The 26,975-nt window shown below is 41.7% G+C and overlaps 1 protein-coding gene across 10 annotated transcripts in view; it reads right to left on the bottom strand.

The window, feature by feature from the left end:
- Positions 1–26,975, bottom strand: part of MYT1L (myelin transcription factor 1 like) — a 746,199-nt gene that overhangs the window by 280,202 nt on the left and 439,022 nt on the right. For 8 of the 10 annotated variants that reach the window (XM_075341068.1, XM_075341066.1, XM_075341065.1 and 5 more), the window contains exons 5-7: positions 25,668–25,722; positions 25,450–25,483; positions 22,017–22,079 (exon numbers count right to left, since the gene is read on the bottom strand). The exons of 1 other annotated variant lie outside the window; for it this stretch is intronic. In XM_075341068.1, coding sequence (XP_075197183.1) covers positions 22,017–22,079; positions 25,450–25,483; positions 25,668–25,722 — 152 coding nt within the window. The remainder of the gene's footprint in view (positions 1–22,016; positions 22,080–25,449; positions 25,484–25,667; positions 25,723–26,975) is intronic. One more of the 10 variants, XM_075341069.1, reaches the window with a different exon arrangement.

Below are 26,975 nucleotides of genomic sequence, written 5' to 3' on the forward strand. Positions count from 1 at the left end.
TAATTATTTATTTATTTTACTGCACGATATAAACTCGCCCACTGGCGGCTGTGGTTGTTTGCAGTGAGACAGCTGTCCCTCAGCGTGGGGGCAGGTCTGACTGCAGCCAATCATAGGCGCCAGTGGGCGGGGGAAGCAGGGAATACGAGATTGAATAATGAGCGGCCGGCATTTTCAAAAGAGGAAAAGCTGCCGGAGCTTTGTGACAGCCGTGCAGCGCCGCGCCCGTGATTGGTGAGGGGGCGAGAGGGGGGAGAGAGACCAGGAGTGATTTTAAACGATTTAGATCGCATGCTGAGCATGCTCAGTAGAACGTGATGGAATTTGTCTGCAGATTCCGCCTCTTAGCGCATAGTGGCGGAATCCGCCACCATAGACAATCATTAGACACCTTGGACGATTCCAATGGAATCTGTCAATGTGTGTTATTTTAACGACCCAAAAAACCCTACATGTAGCGTTCCCTCCGCCCAATGCTGCGTCAAAATAACAAATCAGTGTCGTCCAGCGGATGCAACGCAGACACTTGCGCTAAATTACGTCGTCAAAACAAGTCTATGGAGAATAGCGCAGTGCGTTAACGGACTGCGCTATTCTCCATAGCAGCGGATTGCACTGAACGCAAGTGTGAAAGCGCCCTTACCCCGCAGGATGGGGGCACATGTCAGGATGGTGGCTGAACCACGATGGGGGCACATACCAGCATTGGGCCACATCACAGCATCAGCATATTTTTACTTAACTTTACACTGTTTATGGCCTTCTTTCATTACAAGCCATGGACATCATTAAACATTAGACTCATCTATTAAAACTGTTCCTTCTGTTGTTTGTCATTTTAAAACCAATAAACAATTATAAAAATACTAAATTAAACCTAACCCATCCAGTCCATTCATTACCTTATTATTCAATCTGCTAACCTCCATACACATTCTAGACTACCCGATACGTTAGAATCAGGCCACCTTCTAGTATATATATATCTATATATATAACTGCCTTATTCTGTCTGTCTGTCTGTTTTGCTCCAAAATTGTGTCACCGTGACAGTGTCACCGTGACAGTGTGGTTAGCGTGACAACTGTCGGATTGGCCGCTGGGCTTGGCCTAGCCCCGCCCCCCACGGATTGGCCACTCACCTCGGCCTGGCCCCACCCCCCACATGGATTAGCCGCTCGCCCGGGCCCTCCGCACGCATCGCCCGCTCCAGCGTACACTGGCTCCCGGTACACATGTGCAGGGAGCCGGCATACGCTGACGCCTCGCCCGCTCGCCCCCGCTACACGTTGGCACACTCGGCCCCACCCCCGGCGGACATAACCTTGCGACGCTGGGATCGTGACGGAGCCGGTGTACGCTGGTAACCATGATACACATCGCGTAACTATAGGAAGCGCTACCCTTAGTTACCCGATGTGTATCATGGTTACCAGCGAACACTGGCTCCCGGTACACATGTGCAGGGAGCCGGCATACGCTGCGGTCAATAATGAAGTATCATGCAGCGGTGAAAGAGTTAAAGACACTGCAAGACACTTCATTATAGGCAGCGGGCACCCCCAGAAAAGAGAAGACAGAAGAAAGAAGACCCCGCAGTCATACTCACCAGACGCCGACCGCGAGCAGGTGAGCGCATCAAGGTCCTGCAGCGGCGGAACACACACACACGCACACACACACATAAGAACAGACACACACACATCAGATCACACTCACTCACACATCAGATCGCATCCACACACTCACAACATCCAGTGATATCGCTTACTTCTCGGCGGCGATACTGTGCGTGCAGTGACCTTCCAGGACCTGCCGGAGGATCACATGGCCGGAAGCTGTGAGTGTGTGAGCGCGTATGTGCGATATCGTCAGTGTGTGTGTGTGCGTGCGTGTGTGCGTGCGTGCGTGCATGTATGCGATCGGATGTGTGCGTGTATGCGATCGGATGTGTGCGTGTATGCGATCGGATGTGTGAGTGTATGCGATCGGATCTGTGAGTGTCGGCAGAAGGCAGAGGAGCACGGCGTGCAGCACGGCTGCTGGGACCGCCCACCGGAGGGCACAGGGAGAAGTGGGGTGTGAGTGTATGCGATCAGATGTGTGCATGTATACTGTCTGATGTGTGACTGTGGAGCACGATGGGGAGTGCGCAGCATGGGGAATGGAGCACGATGGGGGTGCGCAGCATGGGGGGTGCGCATCATGGGGGGTGGAGCACGATGGGGGGTGCGCAGCATGGGGGATGGATCACGATGGGGGGTGCGCAGCATGGCGGATGGAGCACGATGGGGAGTGCGCAGCATGGGGGATGGAGCCCGATGGGAGTGCGCAGCATGGGGGATGGAGCACGATGGGGGGTGCACAGCATGGGGGATGGAGCACGATGGGGGGTGCGCAGCATGGGGGATGGAGCACGATGGGGGGTGCGCAGCATGGGGATGGAGCACAATGGGGGGTGCGCAGCATGGGGGATGGAGCACGATGGGGGGTGCGCAGCATGGGGGATGGAGCATGATGGGGGTGCACACCTCCCCCCAAAACACACGCACAGCGCCACAAGCGCACAACACACCACACACACACTGGGAACCACAAACACAGCCCTACACAGACACCCACACACAGACAACGCCGCGCACACACACACACAACACCCAACACACAAACACCGCGGCATACACAAATATACGCACATACCGCGCAACACACACACTGCACAAAACATACCTCCCCCAAAACACACACACACGCACTCCACACCCACACAAACCGTGCAACACACACAGCACCACACACAGACAACACTGCAGACACACAGCGCTCCACAAACAACGCAACTCACACAACGCAACACACATACAACACCGCTCTCACACACCCCCACACCCAGACAACACCCAGAACATTTACAGCGCCCTACACAAACACTGGCAACTGCAGACAACAACATCAATATATAACAAAAAACATACATTAACTACACAATAAATTCTAGAATACCCGATGCGTTAGAATCGGGCCACCTTCTAGTATATATATATATATATATATATATATGTATATATATATATGTATATATATATATATACATATATACAGTATATTGTAATAGTTCCTACGTTCCAGTCCACAGCTACAGGCGTGTGATGTACTCTGATAACCTCACTTTGTATTGTGGTGAGCTCCATAATACACCATGAACTTTTTATTTGCTTTTGTAAAGCCATTAAACCATTGAATGTTTCTGATTTTGCACTTAGTGCCTTGAAAATACTTTTTTCAAGCTTTCAGAATGATTTTGCTTAAAAAAAAAATCAACTATTCAAAAACAACCCAACAACTGAGGTGGATGCCAACAATTCAGAGATACTCATGAATTCAAATGCTGCATTTTATTTTTTAGTTTGAAGTCACAAAATATATTTTTTCCTTGCACTGTGCTCTTTCTAAAACCCCCTACCCAGCTACATTTAAGCCCACTGATTTATACATGTTCAACTTGGCTGGAATATTCTTGAAAATCCTGTATTAATAACGAAAAGGCAAGAATTCATCTATGTCTCTCTAATACTTATCCAGATATAAAAATCATAAGAAACTTAAAGAGGACCTCCATCTTCAAAAGGAAAAATGAATATAGTGCAGGAATTTGCATTGTAATTGTTTTTAGAAATCACTCTTAGAGGCTTTTGTTGTTATTCCGTGGCACAGATCGCTCGAGGTCTGTGCTGCCGGGTCCAGTGAACTAGATAGCGTCATGCTGCTCACTTTTAGCTGCCATCTTCAGTGCAAGAGTGAGAGCTGTAAAACTGGAGAGCGCTCGTTCCCCCCACTGGAGAAGGTGGCCGTGCAGCTTGAGCAGGATGCTGCCTAATTTAGCGCAACCCATAGCACAGACATTGGGTGGTCCATGCTGTGGAATAAGAGCAAATACCTCTAATAGACAGATCTAAAAAGTCTATTATACTGCAAAGTCCTACTCTATAATTGTCTTTGTTTTGAAAGTAGGGGTTTACCTTGAGTTTTTCAACTAAATTTTCCATTGAACGATAGAGGTAAAATTAAAACACAAAAGTATTCATTAAAGAATCATTAAAGAGTAACTAAATCTTTTCACTTTATCCTACTTTTTTAACTGCAAGCATATCAGTAAGGCTCCAGGTCCTGAGAACCCCACCAATTGCTAAACCTCAACACCCTCTCCCAGAAAGTGTGCAGTCTCAGGACCTGTACACCCACCGATCTTCTTCCAGTTTAAGGGACACACAGATATACACACATGGTCAAAATTGTTGGTACCCCTCGTTTATTGAAAGAAAAACCCACAATGGTCACAGAAATAACCTGAATCTGACAAAAGCAAAAAGTAATAATAATAAATAAAAAAAATCTTGGAAAATGAACAAATGAAAGTCAAACATTGTCAACCATGCTTCTAAAATTTTGTTTAAAAAACAAAAGTCATGAAACAGGCCTGGACGAAATGATGGTACCCCTGAAAATAATCTGACAAAAAGGACTTGTTAAATCAAGGTGTATCTACTAATTAGCATCACAGGTGTCTACAATCTTGTAATCAGTCAGTAGGCCTACATATAGGGCTACAGATACTCACTGTGCTGGTTTTTTACATAGTGGGTACAACACACAACATGGAGCAGAGGAAGCGAAGGAAAGAGTTGTCTCAGGAGATTAGAAAGAAAATTATAGACAAGCATGTTGAAGGTAAAGGTTATCTCGAAGCAGCTTGATGTTCCTGTGACTACAGTTGCACATATTATTCAGAAATTTAAGATCCATGGGACTGTAGCCAACCTCCCTGGACGTGACCGCAGGAGGAAAATTGATGACAAATCAAAGAGACAGATAATACGAATAGTAACAAAAGAGCCCAGAAAAACTTCTAAAGAGATTAAAGATGAACTTTAACTTCAAGGAAAATCAGTGTCAGATCACACCATCTGTTTTTGTTTGAGCCAAAGTGGACTTCATGGGAGACAACCAAGGAGGACACCATTGTTGAAAAAAATCATAAAAAAGCCAGACTGAAATTTACTAAACTACATGATGACAAGCCACAAAACTTGTGGGAGAATGTCCTATGGACAGATGAGACAAAAATTTAACTTTTTGGCAAGACACATCAGCTCTATGTTCAGACGGAAAAATGAAGCATATCAAGAAAAGTACACTGTCCCTACTGTAAAACATTGAGGAGTCTCTGTTATGTTCTGGAGCTGCTTTGCTGCATCTGGCACAGGGGGTCTTGAGTCTGTGCAGGGTACAATGAAATCTCAAGACTATCAAGGGATTCTAGAGAGAAATGTGCTGCCCAGTGTAAGAAAGCTTGGTCTCAGTCGCAGGTCATGGGTCTTGCAATAGGATAATGACCCAAAACACACAGCTAAAAACACCCAAGAATGACTACCCTGTTTCCCCGAAAATAAGACACTGTCTTATATTTTTTTTTGCCCTGAAAAAAGCACTATGTCTTATTTTCAGGGGGTGTCTTATTCTCGAGGAGACATGGTTGGGGTTAAGTTTACCCCCCACAAAAAGCAGACCCCCCATCCCAGGATCGTCATACTTACCAGCCCAGGGCATCTGTATGGCTCCCAGATCCTTCTGTGATCTCCCATCAGGTACGCTGCATGCCTCCCTTGCGTCTGGCCGACATCAGATCTCACACACACACACACACACACTTCTCCCTGTGATCTCCCTGCAGCTGTGCTCCCCTGCGTCTGGCTGACATCAGATCACACACACACATCAGATCACACTCACTCACTCACACACAAACACACACCCACCCCACTTCTTCCCACCCACCCCACGATCCCAGCAGCTGTGCTGCACGCCGTGCTCCTCTGCCTCCTGCCGACACTCACAGATCCGATCGCTTACGTTCACACACATTCACACATCAGACAGTATACACGCACACATCTGATCGCATACACTCACACATACACCCCACTTCTCCCTGTGCCCCCCGGTGGGCGGTCCCAGCAGCTGTGCTACACGCCGTGCTCCTCTGCCTTCTGCCGACACTCACAGATCCGATCGCATACACTCACACACACACTCACACATCTGACAGCATACACGCACACATCCAATCGCATACACTCACACACACACTGACGATATCGCACATACGCGCTCACACACTCACAACATCCGGAGATACCACATGCTTCTGGCCATGTGATCCTCTGGCAGGTCCTGGAAGGTCACTGCACGCACAGTATCGCCGCCGAGAAGCAAGCGATATCACTGGATGTTGTGAGTGTGTGGATGCGATCTGATGTGTGTGTGAGGTGTGTGAGTGATCTGATGTGTGAATGTCTGTTCTTATGTGTGTGTGTGTGTTCCGCCACTGCAGGACCTTGATGCGCTCACCTGCTCCCGGTCGGCGTCTGGTAAGTATGATCAGGGGTCTTCTCTCTTCTGGGGGTGCCCGCTGCCTATAATGAAGTGTCCTGCAGTGTCTTTAACTCTTTCACCGCTGCATGACACTTCATTATTGACCGCAGCTATGTCTTATGTTCAGGGGATGTCTTATATTAAAGCTTCCCTGAAAACTCCTGGGATGTCTTATTTTCGGGGGATGTCTTATTTTCGGGGAAACACGGTAAGAGGAAAACATTGGACTATTCTGAAGTGGCCTTCTAGGAGCCCTGACCTAAATCCTAGTGAACATCTATGGAAAGAGCTGAAACATGCCGTCTGGAAAAGGCAACCTTCAAATACGAGACAACTTGAGCAGTTTACTCTTGAGGGGTGGCCAAAATACCTGTATAGAGGTGCAGAAGTCTCATTGACAGTTACAGGAATCGTTTGATTGCAGTGATTGCCTCAAAAGGTTGTGCAACAAAATATTAAGCTAAGGAAGGGACCATCATTTCTGTCCGGGCCTATTTCATGAATTTAATTTTTTTTACATTCTAAGGAAGCATGGTTGAAAAGCAATGTCTGACTTTCATTAGTTCATTTTCATAGATTTTTTATTTACTATTACTTTTGTCAGATTCAAGTTATTTTCTGTGACCATTGTTGGCTTTTCTTTCATTAAACAAGGGGCACCAACAATTTTAATCACGTGTGTATAAAAAAACTCTTTGAAGCCCATTTACCAAAAAAAAGTACAAAGTTTTGGGTTCAAATGTTTCACAGAGAAGGCAGAGAGTTTATATTGCTTACACTGGGGAGCAGAAAATTGGTGCCTGTGCTATTTAACCTGCTTTTAGGTCAATTTTCGTCACTGATTTTAAATCTGTCCTTATTTTTCTTATATGGAACTCTAGTTAATGAGATGTGATATACCCTATTTATATGCATATGATCGATCAAACACTAGGGCTAATGTCTACTTAACATTATTATTTTTGCCTTCTTGGCTATTAAAATAAATTAATTCATGTAAAATTATTGTATTTATGAAGAATTTATATCACATAATAAAAATTAAACATGCATAAAAAGTTTACATTGATATACTGTTCATTTACTGAGATACCTTGATTTAAAGATTTTTAGTACTAAGTTGTGCCAGGGCAGTCACTTTGAATAGACCAGCTTTAATCCGCTATCACGTTGGTATCCAAGTGTCCTTGGTATCTTTCTTCTATATTTCTTAAATCTTGGTGGAATCATTCACCCTGCTCTTCACTTAAGGCCCAGTCACACAAAACAACTTACCAGCGATCCCAACAACGATCCAACCTGATAGGGATCGCTGGTAAGTTGCTAGGAGGTTGCTGGTGAGATGTCACACTGCGACGCTCCAGCGATCCAACCAGCAACCTGACCTGGCAGGGATCGCTGGAGCGTGGCTACACGAGTTGCTGGTGAGCTCACCAGCAACCAATGACCAGCCCCCAGCCAGCAGCGCCACGTGGAAGCGATGCTGCGCTTGGTAACTAAGGTAAATATCGGGTAACCAACCCGATATTTACCTTGGTTACCAGCGCACACCGCTTAGCGCTGGCTCCCTACTCTCCTAGCTACAGTACACATGGGGTTAATTACCCAATGTGTACTGCAGCTACATGTGCAGAGAGCAGGGAGCCGTGCACACTGCTTAGCGCTGGCTTCCTGCTCTCCTAGCTACAGTACACATGGGGTTAATTACCCGATGTGTACTGCAGCTACATGTGCACAGAGCAGGAGGCGGCACTGACAGTGTGAGAGCGGCGGATGCTGGTAACGAAGGTAAATATCGGGTAACCAAGGTAAGGGCTTCTTGGTTACCCGATGTTTACTGTGGTTACCAGCCTCTGCAGAAGCCGGCTCCTGCTGCCTGCACATTTAGTTGTTGCTCTGTCGCTGTCACACACAGCGATCTGTGCTTCACAGCGGGACAGCAACAACTAAAAAATGGCCCAGGACATTCAGCAACAACCAACGACCTCACAGCAGGGTCCGGGTTGTTGCTGTATGTCACACTAAGCAACATCACTAGCAACATCGCTGTTACGTCACAAAAGTTATTCGTTAGCAGCGATGTTGCTAGCGATGTTGTTTAGTGTGACTGGGCCTTTAGGTCACCAAGGTTTTCTGGGAAATGAGTCAAGTGGCTGTGGAGATAATTCAGCTTGATATTCATTGTACAGCGATGGTGATGGAAAGAAGATAGCATTCTTTCTACTATCTGCTATATATCATAGAATAATAGAATGGTAGAGTCGGAAGAGACCTCAAGGGCCATCAGGTCCAACCCCCTGTGATTGCAGGTTTTCCTAAATTATCCTAGCTGTATGTTTATCCAGTTTCCACTTGAAGATTTCTATTATAATGTAATTATCTGCTTTACAGTTCCCAAGAAAATTCTGTACAACCATAGCAAAAGAAGACCATGCATCTGCCTCAGCATCATACATTGAATCTTTGAAGTGTGGATGTTTTGTGAGTCCTTCGATTTGAAAACTTTTTAAAAATACCCATCTCTAGCTTCTCCGTGGTCAGTGCTGAAACCTTTCTACAGATGTAGTCAAAGCACCGTTCCCCTTTGTTTAGAACCTTTACAAACTACTTCATTAAACCTAATTTTATGTGCAGTGGTGGTAAAATGAATTTATTCTTGCCAACCAATGGTTCTGCAATTACATTCTTTATTACTACTACCATGTGTTCTCTGAGGTCTCTGTTTTCTCATCCAGTGCTAATTTTTTAATCTGCTATCACAGAGACAAATAAAATGGGCATACTTAAGCGGGCTTTAGACACTGCGATCTCGCTAGCGAGATAGCAAGCGATTGTACCTGCCTCTGTCGGTTGTGCGACACGGGCAAATCGCTGCCCGTTGCGCACAACCTCGCTTACCCCCGTCACATGGACTTACCAGTCCTGCGACGTTACTCTGGCCAGCGACCTGCCTCCTTTCTAAGGGGGCGGGTCGTGCGGCGTCACAGCGACGTCACATGGCAGGCGTCCAATCGAAGCGGAGGGGCGGAGATGAGCGGGACGTAACATCCTGCCCACCTCCTTTTCCGCATAGCCGGTGGAGGCAGATAAAGAGATGTTCCTCGCTCCTGCGGTGTCACACACAGCAATGTGTGCTGCCGCAGGAACGAGAAACAACATCGCTAATGAGAAGTAAATGATTTTTTGTATTAGGACGACCTCTCTGCGGCAAACGATTTTTGCCTCTTTTGCGATCGTTTTAAGTCGCACATAACTGTTGCACGCTACGATATCGTTAATGACGCCGGATGTGCGTCACAAACAACGTGACCCCGACAATAATTCATTAACGATATCGTAGCGTGTAAAGCCTGCTTTAGTGTTTCCACTCTGCTGTCCCAGGGGAATATTTAACATCTATAGATTCACACAGATTGGCCTCTGGTGATCGTGGTATGAAATTTTCTGTAGGACAAGAGCAACTGTGTTTTGCTCTTCAGTCATGTTAGTTGAGAGACCTATTGGGATTGATTCATATTTGTCTCCATTGTGTAAAAGCACACGTCTTAAGCTGAACTTAGAATTGTTTATACATTGACTAATTCCTTAATACTTATATAAACGCATATTGCATTTAATAAGTATTAAAGTATTTGTCATATACCTTACACACCATCTTTAACTCTATAATTAATACCTCTGTCAAGGAAAAAATCCCAAACTCATGTATGGCAGCTATACATTATCTCAAAAACACAAACAAAAGAATACAGCAGCATGCTGTAAGTGCTAAGGTATAGGTAAAGAAAGGCTATATTCAATTTAAACTACATTAATGCTATATGAATTATACTTGAAAAATGAATGTGCTCTCCTCTTATCAGCTTCCAGATGTTTTTCGTTAGTGTCGGATCCTACCTGCCCATATATTTTTAGAATTTTAGTCCAGGACAGGCATGAAATTAGGACAGAGTCCCATCAAAGAAACGTCACCTTGCCACGGCTGATGAGCTCACATGCATTGGCCAATTTATGTGCTAAGTACCTTTATTTTTCTAAGTATATTCCATGTAGCATTAATGCATTTTACATTTCATATATCCTGTTTGCATATATCTTAGCGCTTACAGAGTGCTGCTGTATTCTTTTGTTTCTATTTCATGTAGTTATAGTAGCTGGCATCTGTTCACACTTGCTATGTTCTATTTGTAGATGCATTTTTTTGTAGTGTATATTGGAGGTGTAGACAGCCTCCTATTCTGATTGTGCTCTCCTCCCATCAGCCTCATGGTGCTTTTAATTGGTGCCGGATCCTACCTGCCCATACATTTATAGAATTTTTGACCAGGAGAGGCATGAAATTACGGCAGAGTTCTGTCAAAGAAAGGTCACTCTGCTGCGGTTGATGGGTTCACATGCATTGGCCAATTTATGCACTAAGTACCTTAATTTTTCTAAGTACAGTTAGGTCCAGAAATATTTGGACAGTGACACAAGTTTTGTTATTTTAGCTGTTTACAAAAACATGTTCAGAAATACAATTATATATATAATATGGGCTGAAAGTGCACACTCCCAGTTGCAATATGAGAGTTTTCACATCCAAATCGGAGAAAGGGTTTAGGAATCATAGCTCTGTAATGCATAGCCTCCTCTTTTTCAAGGGACCAAAAGTAATTGGACAAGGGACTCTAAGGGCTGCAATTAACTCTGAAGGCGTCTCCCTCGTTAACCTGTAATCAATGACGTAGTTAAAAGGTCTGGGGTTGATTACAGGTGTGTGGTTTTGCATTTGGAAGCTGTTGCTGTGACCAGACAACATGCGGTTTAAGGAACTCTCAATTGAGGTGAAGCAGAACATCCTGAGGCTGAAAAAAAAGAAAAAATCCATCAGAGAGATAGCAGACATGCTTGGAGTAGCAAAATCAACAGTCGGGTACATTCTGAGAAAAAAGGAATTGACTGGTGAGCTTGGGAACTCAAAAAGGCCTGGGCGTCCACGGATGACAACAGTGGTGGATGATCGCCGCATACTTTCTTTGGTGAAGAAGAACCCGTTCACAACATCAACTGAAGTCCAGAACACTCTCAGTGAAGTAGGTGTATCTGTCTCTAAGTCAACAGTAAAGAGAAGACTCCATGAAAGTAAATACAAAGGGTTCACATCTAGATGCAAACCATTCATCAATTCCAAAAATAAACAGGCCAGAGTTAAATTTGCTGAAAAACACCTCATGAAGCCAGCTCAGTTCTGGAAAAGTATTCTATGGACAGATGAGACAAAGATCAACCTGTACCAGAATGATGGGAAGAAAAAAGTTTGGAGAAGAAAGGGAACGGCACATGATCCAAGGCACACCACATCCTCTGTAAAACATGGTGGAGGCAACGTTATGGCATGGGCATGCATGGCTTTCAATGGCACTGGGTCACTTGTGTTTATTGATGACATAACAGCAGACAAGAGTAGCCGGATGAATTCTGAAGTGTACCGGGATATACTTTCAACCCAGATTCAGCCAAATGCCGCAAAGTTGATTGGACGGCGCTTCATAGTACAGATGGACAATGACCCCAAGCATACAGCCAAAGCTACCCAGGAGTTCATGAGTGCAAAAAAGTGGAACATTCTGCAATGGCCAAGTCAATCACCAGATCTTAACCCAATTGAGCATGCATTTCACTTGCTCAAATCCAGACTTAAGACGGAAAGACCCACAAACAAGCAAGACCTGAAGGCTGCGGCTGTAAAGGCCTGGAAAAGCATTAAGAAGGAGGAAACCCAGCGTTTGGTGATGTCCATGGGTTCCAGACTTAAGGCAGTGATTGGCTCCAAAGGATTCGCAACAAAATATTGAAAATAAAAATATTTTTTTTGGGTTTGGTTTATTTGTCCAATTACTTTTGACCTCCTAAAATGTGGAGTGTTTGTAAAGAAATGTGTACAATTCCTACAATTTCTATCAGATATTTTTGTTCAAACCTTCAAATTAAACGTTACAATCTGCACTTGAATTCTGTTGTAGAGGTTTCATTTCAAATCCAATGTGGTGGCATGCAAAGCCCAACTCGCGAAAATTGTGTCACTGTCCAAATATTTCTGGACCTAACTGTATATTCCATATAGCATTAATGTGATTTAAATTTCATACAGTCTATGTTTGCATATATTTTAGGACTTACAGAGTGCTGCTGTATTCTTTTGTTTGTGCTTCTTGTAGTCATAATAGCTGGCATCTGTTCACACTTGCAAACTTCTATTTGGAGACGGAAGACCGTTTTTTATTTTTGTTTTTTTTTACATTATCTCACAAAGTAGAGCTGCTACAAAAAAAATAATGACATACTCTGATTCAGAGGACTGAATATACCTACAACCAATAATACATGAGGCCAATATTTTTTTTCATTTGTTCCCCGATGTTATTTCCTGTAAAGTGGATTAATTTCCACATTTATTAAATATGGTTGGAGTAAAGTCTCCATGTTTTATCTCTTTGAGCCTAGGTTTGGATCAAGAAATTAAGACCCATGAAGGACCCTAGTAACGACCAACATGGTGACTAAATATCTATAGTTCATGGATTTTACTGTGTGGTCTAAAGTTACACTCTGCCTATATAATGTGCTATTACTACATGCCTCATGTTATTCTCAGGTCATCAACTGATGATTAGAAATGATGAACCATCAAGAGATCACAGACAAGTTATCTGGATAAGAGATGTAGGAATGACAGACAATACATTTAAGGTACATTCAGTTTATTTGGATCTGTATGCATAAAATATACAGTCAAGGCATTTTCTTCTTAGGAGATTGATAGGATACTGCTACATTATTTCACTGATCACTAGAGAAGCCATCGTTGAAACCCATCACTTCCACCAATTGCTAAACTAAAATGATAGAAGGACTAGAAAAGTTTTGTGCTACATTTTATTCTATCACCTAATCTTTTCTTTTTAGTGGTTCCATGGTTTACTGGATAGTTAATGTCAAAAGGCAAAACCTCCATGAAAGTATGGGCAAAAGCTGACAGAAGCAAAAGGGGCACTGAGGTTTGTTAAAGTAACGTAAACTTTGCTTTAGAAATCAGATGATGTAATGATCATTATCAAATCCTGACCAGATCTCTCAATAATAATAATAATAATAAGCTTTATTTTTATATCATTAGCGCTTTACATACATTACCAACACTGTCCCCATTGGGGCTCACAATCTAAATTCCCTATCTTGTATGTCTTTGGAGTGTGGGAAGAAACTGGAGTACCCGGACCTCTGCTTTACACAATTAGGAGAGACCTATCCAACCAACCAGAGGAACCAGTGTCACACTGGGGCCCCCGAAGACACCAGTAACATTGACTCTGGGGGCCCACTGATCAACTACATGCATGCAGCATCGAACTGGCTACCGGAGGAAACTCCAGTAATGCTAGGCCTGGATTCAGGTACCTGCATTGCACTCCGGAGATCTCACCTGAGTGCCGGAGTGCACCCTAGACTGTACTGCGAGCGCCGAGTGATTGATTCCCCGGCGCTTGCGGTTCAGTTCATGACAGCTGCAGACAGGCCGGGCTTGTCTCCGGAGTTCAGGTGAGAGCACCGGAGATCAGCCCGGCCTGTCTGCAGCTGACATAAACTGAACCGCAAGCGCCGGGGAATCAATCACTCGGTGCTCGCGGTGCAGTCTAGGCTGCACACTGGAGTTCAGGTGAGAGCTCCGGAGTGCAATGCAGGTACCTGAATCCAGGCCTGGCATTACTGGAGATTCCTCCGGTAGCCAGTCGGACGCTGACTACATGCAAATATTATATTCACAAAGTTACCTATGCTTCTAATATAATAAAATACTGGATAGTTTGTAAACTGAATGACAAGATGTTTCCTTTGTCTGTACATAGTGAACCAAGTGTGTTGTCCCAACTACTGATTACATTGGAGGGAAAGTGACATTCTACTGCAAAAGGGCCCACCGAAAGATTCTCCTGTTCTCCTGTGGGCCAGTTTAAGCCTGGGAGTAGCCAAAGAGAAGTGGCCCAATAGACACGTCTCCATATGCAAATGGGGCCCACCAGAAGATTCTCCTGTTGGCCAGTCTGAGCCTGGGAGTAACCAAAGGGAAGTAGCCCAATAGACACTTCTCCATATGTAAAGGGGGCCCACTGGAAGATTCTCCTGTTCGCCTGTGGGCCAGTCCAACCCTGGGAGTAGCTAAAGGGACGTGGCCCAATAGACACTTCTCCATATGCCTGGAGTTCTAAAGTCATTATTAAAGCTACATGTATATACAGAATGCCATATTCCACTCCACAAATAATCTTAATTGCTAATGCTACACTTAGGAGTAATTATTTATGTCTCAGCAATTTCTGCATTTTGTCATTTCCTCTGACCCCAGTGCATATTTACAATTTTTGTTCTGCATTTCTTCTTATGAACCTAAAAGATACAGTTTAGATTATTAACACCACAAGACATTATGTCAGAACCAAAAATAAATTGTGACACCGCAGTTTAAAACAGTCTGCTCGGATAATGGGTAAGAGATAATGAGTGCGCATCCAGACGAAAGGTCGCTAGCAGTGGGGGTAGCACTCGTTATGACTGTGCTCCTGGCATTGCTTCAGTCCCCTTGCTTGACAATAAAGTTTGCCCTCATAAAGTTATTTTGCAGTTAAACCATGAGTAGAAGTCTTTTAACTATGTTTTACCCATTCTGTCTTCTACATATAGCCCAGCACAAGGAAGGTTGCTATTTTTTTTCTGCTTTTGTACAATGTAATTGCTCCATTAATTACCTTCATTTCCAGAGCTACTGCTTGGAAGTGATTGTACAAGTATGCTGCAACCCAATTTCTGAATCTGGAAAGGCGGCATAGAAATTCACTGTATCTTATCTCACTCCCCCACAGCACAAGTACAATAGACATGTTTACTAATTCTGTAGACATTCTATATATTCTTTCATCTATACCGGGAAGCCCCCGGAGAATGGTATAGTCTAGCTTTATCCCTCACCCGATAACTAGAACTCTAATGTTACACCACCTTAGGGGCGGCAAGTTCCACTAAAAATAATTACTACACATAAAGGCACAGCGTAGGGTCTTTTTTTAGCACAATATTCGTGGCTGCGTAAACAGAGCTAAAGAGTACACAGTTTTTAAGCTGTCATTCACATGAGATAAAAATTTACTGAAATGGCTGATTTTGACTACAGTATTTTGATCAACCTCTGGACGGTAGACTACTAGAGGTTATCGAACTGTTCGAAGTTTGGATTTGTTGGCTTTGTTGTATTCTCCCCTAAAATTTTAATCTCAATATTGCAAAGCCTTCAATTAGTCCGAAAATACAAAGCTCAGAGGTCACTTTGGACTGTATTGAACCATTTTTGAGCTCTTTACTGCAAACATAGCCTTAAAGGAAACCTGTCACCAGGTTTTTCCATTATAAGCTGTGGTCCCCACCAGTAACCTCTTATATACAGCATTCTAGAATACTGTAAATAAGAGCCAGGACCAATCTGTATTACATGAAAAACACCTTTATAATACTCACCTAGGGGCGTGGTCCAGTCTAATGGGTGTCTCTGATCTTGGTCCCGCACCTCCTCCATCTTGTCCAATCAAAGTCCTCCTTCTCCTGAGGCCCATGTGGATGACGCATCCTACGTCATCCACATGGCTAGCATTGTGGAACTGCGCAGGACTGCAATGCTAGCCGTGTGGATGACGTAGGATGCATCAACCACACAGATCTCTGAAGAAGGAAGATGGAGATCGGACAAGATGGAGGAGGCCCCGGATTGAGACCAGCGACATTCATTGGACCTGACCGCCTCCTAGGTGAATGTTATATAGATGTTTTTTACATTATACAGAACAGCCTCGGCTCTTATATAAAGTATTCTGGAATGCTGTATATAAGGGCTCACTAGTGGTGGCCGCAGCTTAAAAGGGGAAACCTAGTAACAGGTTCTCTTTAATGATATCCAAGCACCCTCAACCTATCTGCCAAGGGGAAAATGAGTGGTAACCTATGGTTTTTGTTTCCTAAGTTATCCATCCTTTTTTTTAAAAGAAATCAATGTATGTAACCCCAAAATACTATGCTGGTTGGTAGTTATACACATGGGAAGTAATTTGCAGCAGCAGCCAGCACTGCAGAGTTGTATTTATTTATGTTATTTACTTAAATTACTCGCCTATGTAGTGCCATTTCCAGAATTTCCATAGCTCTTTTCAGACAGACACCATCCTCATTGTGTATGGCTGTTAAATTCAACTTCTAAAACAATTATATAACCTTAACCTTTTATGTTTTACTATTTGTCTTTTACCTTTACTCCCCCCTTTAAAAAAAATAAAATAAATAAAAATAAAATACAACGTCAAACAATACAATATTTAGTAGGTAGGTGCACGCACAGTCAGAAAGTAATTTCCATGCAGTTGTTAAATTGAACTATTAAAACAGTTGTAAAACCGTGAAACTTTTATTTTGCTTATTGTCTCTATATATTTATATTTTTTAAGTTCATAGAATCATAGAATGGTAGCGTTGGAAGGGACCTCAAGGGCAATCAGGTCCAACCCCCTGCGAGTGCAGGCTTTCCTAAATCATCCCAGCTATATGTTTATCCAGTTTCCGCTTTCCCCCTTTTCACAAAAGTGCAAGATAACCACAAATGGTAGGTACACATGGGTTCATGCCTGTAAACAAAAATACTAGAACACAACACATGGGAAAGAGTATTTAATACTATTTCTCTGTATTGTTAATAAACCTTTTCACAGTTTTGCATACAACAAGGGTCTTCTCTTGCTTCTTTCCATTATTCTGGATTTTCCAGTACTTGATTGGTGTAGTTGTGCCCACTCTTTCCCTTGTGTTGTGTTCTACTCTTCTATTTATGGGCTGGAGCATGCTTCCATTACCCTACATATTTAATGGTGGTGCCGTCCCCATTTGTTTTTTTGCAAACATAAATACGACAACAATGTGGAATATTTAAAAAAATAAAAAAAATAATGCATCAAGGTACTTTCTAAAATAAGAATGGGAAAAGAAAAGCTTGTTAGTTTCTCACCGCAAAAGTGACCAACCGGAAATGGAACACTGAATTTGGTTGGCATATATGGGTCTAATATTGGACTGTTACAAGAAAGAAGTGAGCAAAATAAATGATGGTTTCTACCGATGTGCATTGTGAGGTACACAGTTGATTCTATTTTTTATGATTATGGAGATTTGTGATATATACATTATATATATACTCACACAAATGTAGCTATGGTCAAAAGAATGCATATAAAACAGCACTGAGATATCACAAACAGCACAGAACAGTGTAATTTGACATCTAACTAGAAATCAGTCAATGGGTTTTGGAATGTTGAATTATCTTAATCCTCTTTCTGTTCCAAGTTATCAAGATGGCATGCTTTTTTGTATGGTTAACATTGTATATATATATATATATATATATATATATATATATATATGAAAATATATGGCTTCTCTGCCTGTGACACACAAGCCTAAGGGATACTTTGCACACTACGACATCGCAAGCCGATGGTAGCGATGCCGAGCGCGATAGTCCCCGCCCCCATCACAGCTGCGATATCTAGTGATAGCTGCCGTAGCGAAAATTATCGCTACGGCAGCTTCACATGCACTTACCCGCTCTGCGACGTCGCTCTGGCCGGCGAACCGCCTCCTTCCTAAGGGGGCGGGTCATGCGGTGTCACTGCGACGTCACACGGCAGGTGGCCAATAGAAGCAGGGGGTGGAGATGAGCGGGACGTAAACATCCTTCCTTCCTCATTGCAGCCGGGACACAGGTAGGAGATGTTCCTCGCTCCTGCGGCTGCACACACAGCGATGTGTGCTACCGCAGGAACGAGGAAGAGCATCGTGACATCGGTCCTTCCGAAATTATGGAAATGACCGACGCTACACCGTTCATACGATTTCGACGCTTTTGCGCTCGTTAATCGTAGTAAAAAGGATTCACATACTCCGATGTTGACAGCGACACCGGATGTGCATCACTTTCGATTTGACCCCACCGACATCGCACCTGCGATGTTGTAGTGTGTAAAGTACCCCTAAGTTTCAGCAGTCATGTTTGCTAATAAAATTAAGACATAAGGTGTCAACCTGCCCTCCTGATTTGCAATTTCAGTGTATGAAGATGAAAAAAAGATGCTGTTATTAAGCTGCCATGCTTTTACTGCAGTATATCACAGTCACACTGACTATGCAGCTACAGCACCTCCTTATATCACTTAAGTATTTTCATTCTTATTCACAGACTGAGACTATAACTTCCATCTTCAATGTCACTGAACACTAATGCAGGAATACAACACACATCAATTTTGTCTTTTTTCAGTCCCTATGTGACCTAACGTCATATATCTTATATTTATAAGATAAATTATAAAATAAACAGTATTTTTATTTTGTGTATTGTGTAAAATTTTTGAAAGAAATAAAAATGTTCTTCAATGAGACTGTGACTTGTAGCCACAGACTTGTGCCAATATTCTTATTGCGCTCGCAACCGAAATAAAACGTACAGTACATATGCCTGGTTATGATACGTGGAATATAAAAGATCATGTGTTCTTTAAAAGACATAAATCTTTCACAGCACAACGGTTGTCAGTAACAGAACGATTTCCAACTGAGTAATAGGGTGTTTCAAATGAAAGGAGCTGAAGAACACAAATTTCCGCCGCAAATACAAATTTTCTGAAATGGACCATGAACATGAGGAATGGAGCTATGTTGCAATGTATGCACATGGCTGAAAGTCGTTATGTGGCTCTTTTTTTCTTTTTTATGGATCATAAATGATCCATACAATACATGGTACAAATGCATAGATGATCTATTTCATTACCCGAATATCAATAGGATTATGATATATGTTTCTTTCAAAGCAGTGTCGTACATAAAGAAGTCGTCTCACATTGGCTCAAAGTGTCCAAAGCAATATATTATTCAAATATTAGTATATTTGCTTGAATAATTTTTATTTATGGTCATAGATTTTGCAAAAAAAAAAGTATGCTGGAATCATCATTGTTTTCCATAATTAATGTTCATAACTACATTGAAAAGATCCCATGATTGGAGAAGCTTCAATGACCAAAGACAATTTGATCGTTGCATATTGAGACATCAAGCAGGAACTATGGCTTCCTTCCCATGTAGTAGCCTTGCTATGGACTTCTCCTACCATTGGCTACTTCGTCTACTACAGGGTTCCCTAACTCCAGTCCTCAAGGCCAACCAACAGTGCATGTTTTCAGGATTTCCTTAGCATTGCACTGCTGTTGGAACCAGCACCTGGGCAGGTAATTACATTAACACCTGTGCAATACTAAGGAAATCCCAAAAACCTGCACTGTTGGTGGGCCTTGAGGACTGGAGTTGGGGACCTCTGGTCTACTACATTTGGGTGTGTGCCTCCAGAAAGCATATGCGCCCGAAAATGGTGCACGACATAGCACACGGTGACTCCGTCTTCACCATCATAGTCAATGGCCTCGTTGGCGCATGCGTCCGAAACCCATTTTATGGGTGGTTTGGACGGAAACCCCGAAGGGACCACTGAACAGAGATCACAACACAGTGTTAAAGGGGCCTTACAAGACTTAAATACAATAGTGAAGAGAATTAAAATGATAAGAATCTACATTAAAAGCATTGCCAACCCAAGCTCCAAAAAAGCATTCTGATGGACAGCCATCTTCAGGCCATTATTAATGAAGCACATCAAGAAATATCTTCATGTCAATACAAAGACTATTTGAGAGTAATACCTGCTCTATTAACTTCCACGATATAAAAGATTTAGCAACTTGGGAGAATATATGAAAGAAGGCATGAATTCATAAAGCTCTATGAATAGTTTACATAGGAAAGCCTCATTCATGCAAAACGCATTATCCAGAATACATACATTTGTTGACATAGTTGGTGAGGACAATATGAGAATATTACGAGTAGATTGAATGGAAAACCAAAGCACTTGCTCTCAAGAATATATGATAGAAATTTATGTATTTACCATTGGCATAAGAATAGGTAAAAAAAACCCCACATCCTTTAGTGTCCATACTCCCAATACGTCTATGACAATAATTCAGACTAAATAGACAATAACATTTCAATAATTATAAATCCTTCTTTTTGCCTTCTTTTCCTTTCTCAAACCTGTTTTTCGTCCTCTTAAAGAAAAGTTAAAAAGTTCTGGTGTCAATATACAGCTTGACAAAAAAGGTTCTGTGTATCGATATCTCAAATAGTTCACGCAACCTAGTTAATGTCTAATGATTATATTTTAGGTACTTATCCAAAATTACAACTATTTTATTGAATAAACAACACAATTTACATGTTTTGCATAGGACAACTGCAACTAAACATGGACAAAACCTAGAAGAACTAAACATGGAATATCCCCTTTGAAGACTATTTTGGGCTAATCGTAGTGAGACACTTCTCTTCTCAAACTCCCCAGTAAAATGGTAAATTAGCCAAAAATACTGGTACAATTTTGTTTAAATCTATTTTTATTTTAATTTACATGATAATGTGGGCGTCCCTCTTGCCTGGGCTTCCGTCAATAGTATTCAAAGACATAATTTATACTAGCCACATAGATTTTAGATAAAAAGATAGGAAATTAAAAAATCACCAAAAATTCTAAAATCCATTTAACATATAAATCTAGACAATCATTTTATTTCTAATAAAGAAACTTCTTCATTGAGATTATGGTGTTGGACAATCTAAAATTTGAGAACCCCTACGAAACGAAAGGAGTATAGGTACTTTATTAATTGTCATAGATCCAATATTTACGTCGGTGGAGATATGCCTTACTTTTTGTAGAATTCCATTTATTTATACATTTTTTCATGATACTAATTCAATTCTGTCTCGTGCCATTCAATAAAAAAAGATAAATTTAATGTACACATTTTTTTAACGTTTGGCCAATAGTTGACAGATGAAGTCCGGATGGCTCCCCGGTGGCATCCATCAGGTCATCCTTAGGATCTATACTTTTTTTTTCTCACGTTTAACATCTTGTACCATAAATTTCATGATATGTCAGGTCTAGAAACAAATTAAAGAAAGACATGTGCATGACCACTGGTTTTGGTGGGGAGAATCCAGTATTTATGGACAGAACAGTCTGTTAGTTCAATTATACCAGGTTACCATTTTCCATTGTCTCTCGATCACTTAGTAAGCCAAATACATAGTCAAAAATTTGCTAAATTTTCCATCAGCTATCAACTATCAGCAGTAATCATCGAATAATTGTGCCCTGTTACTTTGTATTAGCATTTGTCTTCAGTTTGGAAGTAGACATTAGATTTTTTTAATTTGATGATTAATAAAATAAGAGCGACAGTATATTAAAGCCAGAGATTTACTCAAATGTTCAACTTTTCAGGTAAAGATGACATGCACTGCTCATAAACTTCATGTATGAAGCCTGTTGTGCCACTTTAAAAACAATTTTATCAAGTCTGAAATGTTACCAGTATACATGTTATAATTACCTTCTATGTCTTGCATATTTACCACTAACATGACCACTCCCATCGCAACCAGGAGTAGGACAGCTGTAGAAAAGGAACAAGGGATAAAAATGGTTGGTGGCACGTTTGGACAAAAGAGTAGACCACACTTAGGCAATAAGTGTATGTTTAATTGTAAGGTAGGGTTATTATTCAACAGAAACTGAAATTATGAGTTTACTATGTCTATAGTAAATGCAACAGATGAACCATGAGTATGGATTATGCACCATGGAGAGATAAGCAACAGATGAATCATGAGTATGGATTATGCACCACGGATACATAGTCAACAGATGGAATCAATGGTTTGGTCTATGGTAAATGAATGGAAAATCTCACATGACAACTAGACAATCTTTCACATTGCGTTCTGATCTCTGTTCAGTGGTCCTGTCAGGGCTTCTGTTTGAACCCCCTGCAAAACAGGATTCGGACGTATGCACCGATGGGGCCACTGACTATAATGGTGCAGACACCCTATGCTCTGTCGTACACAATTTTTGGGAGTATATGCTTTCTGCAGGTGGACACCCAGATACAGTCTACTACGTCTGGGTGTTCTCCTCCAGAAAGCATACACTCCCAAAAATGGTGCATGACAGAGCACACAATGACTCTGTCTGTACCATTATAGGCAGTGGCCCCATTGGCACATAAGTCCGAATCCCATTTTGCGGGGGGTTCGGATGGAAGCCCCAATGGGACCACTGAATGAAGAGCTGAACGCAATGTGAAAGTGGCCTAAAATATAGTGGCATTGGCACTAATGCTTAGAAAGATGAATTTTGTTGGATTTATACTTAAAATGCCTTAAATATTCAGCTCTTCTATCCCAAACAAATGTATATATCTGTTATTAATGTTCGATGGCGTATATACAAATGTGTCCACCCTTACCTAACTCATATCACAACTTGTTAATGGTCACATGTACAGTAGATGCACTGACGAAAAACAAACTAAATTTTTTGCCTTCAAAGCTGGTAATCCCGCAACAGTCATCTCGAGACACATCAAACCAAGATGAAAGGTAAGGAACGGTACATGCGTATATAGTATAGTTAAACTGCTCATCTTATAGCCCAGAGCAATATATACTTTGGTTGGATATGGGTAATCTCAGTAACCTGGTTTCCTGAGGATCAGGTTTAGAATTTGAGTTTCTAAATAAAGATGAATTTGCATCAAACACTTGAAAGCAAAGTACCTACTTGTCTACAGACATCACTGAAAACAATTGCAATGTAATTCTTATATGCCAAGATTTAATTCTGTGCTAAAATGTCTTCAAACACTCAATCCACAACAGAATAGAGCAACATTGCGCACGCTCAACTGCTGCCCCATTCATTCTGTATGGGGCTACTGAACACTACCGTCTGGCAACACCATAAAAAATGGATGGATCAGTATTTGAGTTGCCAACCTACCACTACATTTTGTTATGGGATAAAAAAATTCCCCATTCTGATGATTAGTACAAGATTCAGAGATTGGACACCCATCGAGCAGTTAAGGTCCATTTGGTAAATGACTAGGAAACCTAAGCTGCCATGAAAAAATATCACACAAACACAATTATTCTTGATTTTATCACCACAATGAAAACAGGTTTCTTCAACGTCTTCCTTTCTCTTTCTTAAACATCACTCAGCTTCTCAATCAGGTTAACAGCTATATATTTTTACACCAGATACGCGGAAGTAAATGAGGAGCTGGCACAGAAATGTACTAAAATCCAAATTTTATTACTCCAAGAATTCACATATGTTGTTTTCCACAGGAATCAAGTTTACAAATCTTGAAGTTATCGGGATGTGCCTTCTGTCGAAAAAAAAAAGATGTATTTAAATCCAATCACCAGCTGAGAGGAGTGAGCAGATATAATTTCATGAGATTATATAACCAGCATCCTGTGGTTTCCAATTCTGAAATAAAATCCTTATTTGGATTTTAGAAAAAAAGTTTACTCCATGTGGAATACATCATATCCAGAATTTGGAAATGTGATCTTCTCACCCTTAAAGTGATGTCTACATTTAGTCAATTTTAGGGATGAGCGAACACATGGAAGTTCGGTTCGTCAGGTTCAGCCAGACTTTAGATAAAGTTCGGCTTGGGACCTAGAATTGACCTGAACCCCAATGGAAGTCACTAATTTGGTTTGGCGGGTTCAGTCGGACTTTAGGTAAAGTTTGGTTTGGGCCCCGACTTGACCTGAACCTCAATGGAAGTCACTAATTCGGTTCGGTGGGTTCAGCCGGACTTCAGGTAAAGTTCGATTTGGTACCCAGACTTGACCTGAACCTCAATGGAAGTCAATAATTGGGCAGTTCAGGTCTCCTCCCACATACAGCCAGCCATAAGCAGATCACTTCTGGGGGCAGATAGGCAGGGTTTTTCCATTTTTTTTAGTGCACACTACATCTGATCACGCTGTTGTTACCACCAGTTTGAGCCTTTCAAACACTGCAAGCAGCTCACACAGGGCCAAGCATCAAGCGTACCTGAGTACAGCAATGCTTACACGAGTGGTCAACATATGTAAAGCACCCGAACTCTGAACTCAAACACTGATTTTCTAGTAAAGTCTGTGTTCAGTATGAACACCGAACGTAACTTTTCAGGTTCGCTCATGTCTAGTCAAGTTGTATTGGTGAAACACAAATCCAGACCCCCAGATAAAAGAAGGGGAAAAGCTAAAGCCAATAAAGACCTGATCTTCTAATAGTTAGAGAAAAAGTGAATGAAAGCATAAAGAAGAGCAAAAAGATGTTGGCAGTATTTTGGAACCAAAGTCACATAAATGACTAACCTTGAAGCGATCCTTCACTCCGGCACTGAAAAGTGACTATGTTTTAGTTATGGATGGTCACCCTACACTTCCTTTGCCTCCCACCAAGTAGGACGACTGCACATGGCAAATGTAAAGCCACTTTTCAGTGCTTGGGTGAAGGTTCCCTATGTGCCTAAATATTTTTGCATTAGTTTCATACTGTAGATGAAGTAACAGGATGGATATGCCTGGACTCGATGTAGACAGTTGACTATGAGAGATGGATATGCCAGAGCCTAATGCAGACGGATGATTTACAGGGATGACTACCCTTGCATTAGATACAGACCAGACAGGTTAATTAGAGGAATATCTAACCCTGCACTACTTTTGGAAAGGTAAATTAGGGAAATGGAGGGCAAATAAGACAGATAGACACAAATCAAATAACCGGAGTTTAAAAAGAAAGGAGGCGATGCCAAATCTATTTTATTAGCAAGCCTCGAGAGAATTAATTTAATCAATGCAGCAGGGCATGAGCAAGGCACCGATGAACTTGAAAGTGCATTATGCCCATTAAAAGGCCTGAATTTTCTAAATTGCTAATGGGATACATTTTACACTCCGAGCACTAACCTGAACAGCTCTTGTATGGCTGGTTCCACAGGAACTGTAGAGAGAATGGAAAATATATAAAAATTTATCATCTATCATAAGTACCCCTCTGCTATAGAAAATTACCCAAAAGGTTATGCAAAAGTAAGGGTCAGAATGAATTGCGAAGAGAGAATCTGCAGGATGAAGGTCATTTCAGAGTGGAGGCCCTGAGTGATTTAGTGAAGCACGGAACGTACCTCGAACACCTTTGGAGCGCGTGCGATGCCGTTTCTCGTCTGTATCCACCTCCATCTGGGAATAGATTAGCAGGCAGTGAATGCTCTTATTCTTCATGCACAGACTATCAATGCACTGTCTGCTGCAGACTGTCACACAATCTTTTAATTCTATTTTAGAACAAGGATTTCTTTACGTGACGTGATAAGCTTAGTAATTATATTGAATACAGATGAATTCTTTACATTTTCATTATTGCTTTTGCTCGGATTCAGACCGTGGCTAAAGATTTTTAGACGTGGCATTTCAGTCGATTCGATTATGCTGGATGATGGCTGGTAAAAATCATATTTCTTTCCATATAGTTTATTTAAATTGGTACCTTATAATATTGTCGCTATAGGATGGCATTATTCTGTCTAATGTTGCATCGTCGTAGCTTGTATTGCATATTTTTCTCCACCTAATATTCACTATATATTGTATTAATTATTTATTTGGGGTTAGTCACCTCCAGATTGTAGCTACATGATCATAGCGGTGAGACTTCTCTTCGGGAAGACCATGCTTGATCTACACCATATTTTCCATGCTCTGATAGCTTATGTATTTCATCTTCTTTGGAGAGGATCTTCCCTTTAAATCCTTGTTATTTAGGATTTTTGGAAAAATGTTACTAGATTCTTGTTGCCCAAACCATGGTAAGCATGAATGTATTATTTTAATTTTTACAGAACTCTATCGACATGATCGTCACTGTCTTAACAATTAAAATTCCGTATCAGTATGTCTTTGGAGTTTAAGAGATAACTGGAGAACCCAAATGAAACCCACCCAAACATGGGAAGAACAAACAAGTTTTGTCATTGGTGGGATTTACACCCAAAACCCCAACGCTGGAAAGCAACCATGCTAACCACTGAGCTACTATGCTCAGACAGATATGTTTTCATCTGTAATGTTTCCAGAGAAGAACAAACCGGGGACAACAGGAAGATAAATATTTCAGCTCTTCCTCAGTTTAGCTCCCCCCTCACCGTTAAAGGGACGATACTGACATTTAGGATTGCTACATCCAAAAGGTGGCACTAGAGTTAAAGCGGTGGTCCAAAGACCAAAGTAATTTTAAGCTAAATCCCTATCTATTTAGTGCTCTAATCTAAAATATTTTCTAATATACTTGCATTAAAAATTCTCTATCATTCCCTATCGTCACTACCTTCTATTCTATTTTTTTCCTACTTCCTCTCTGATGACACTTCGTTTGAGAATTCCAGTGAGCAGCACAATCACTCCTACAGGATCTGCCCCTTCAGGAGTGATGCTCG

The sequence above is a fragment of the Anomaloglossus baeobatrachus genome, chromosome 3, assembly GCF_048569485.1.
Source record: "Anomaloglossus baeobatrachus isolate aAnoBae1 chromosome 3, aAnoBae1.hap1, whole genome shotgun sequence".
NCBI classification, from domain to species: domain Eukaryota; kingdom Metazoa; phylum Chordata; class Amphibia; order Anura; family Aromobatidae; genus Anomaloglossus; species Anomaloglossus baeobatrachus.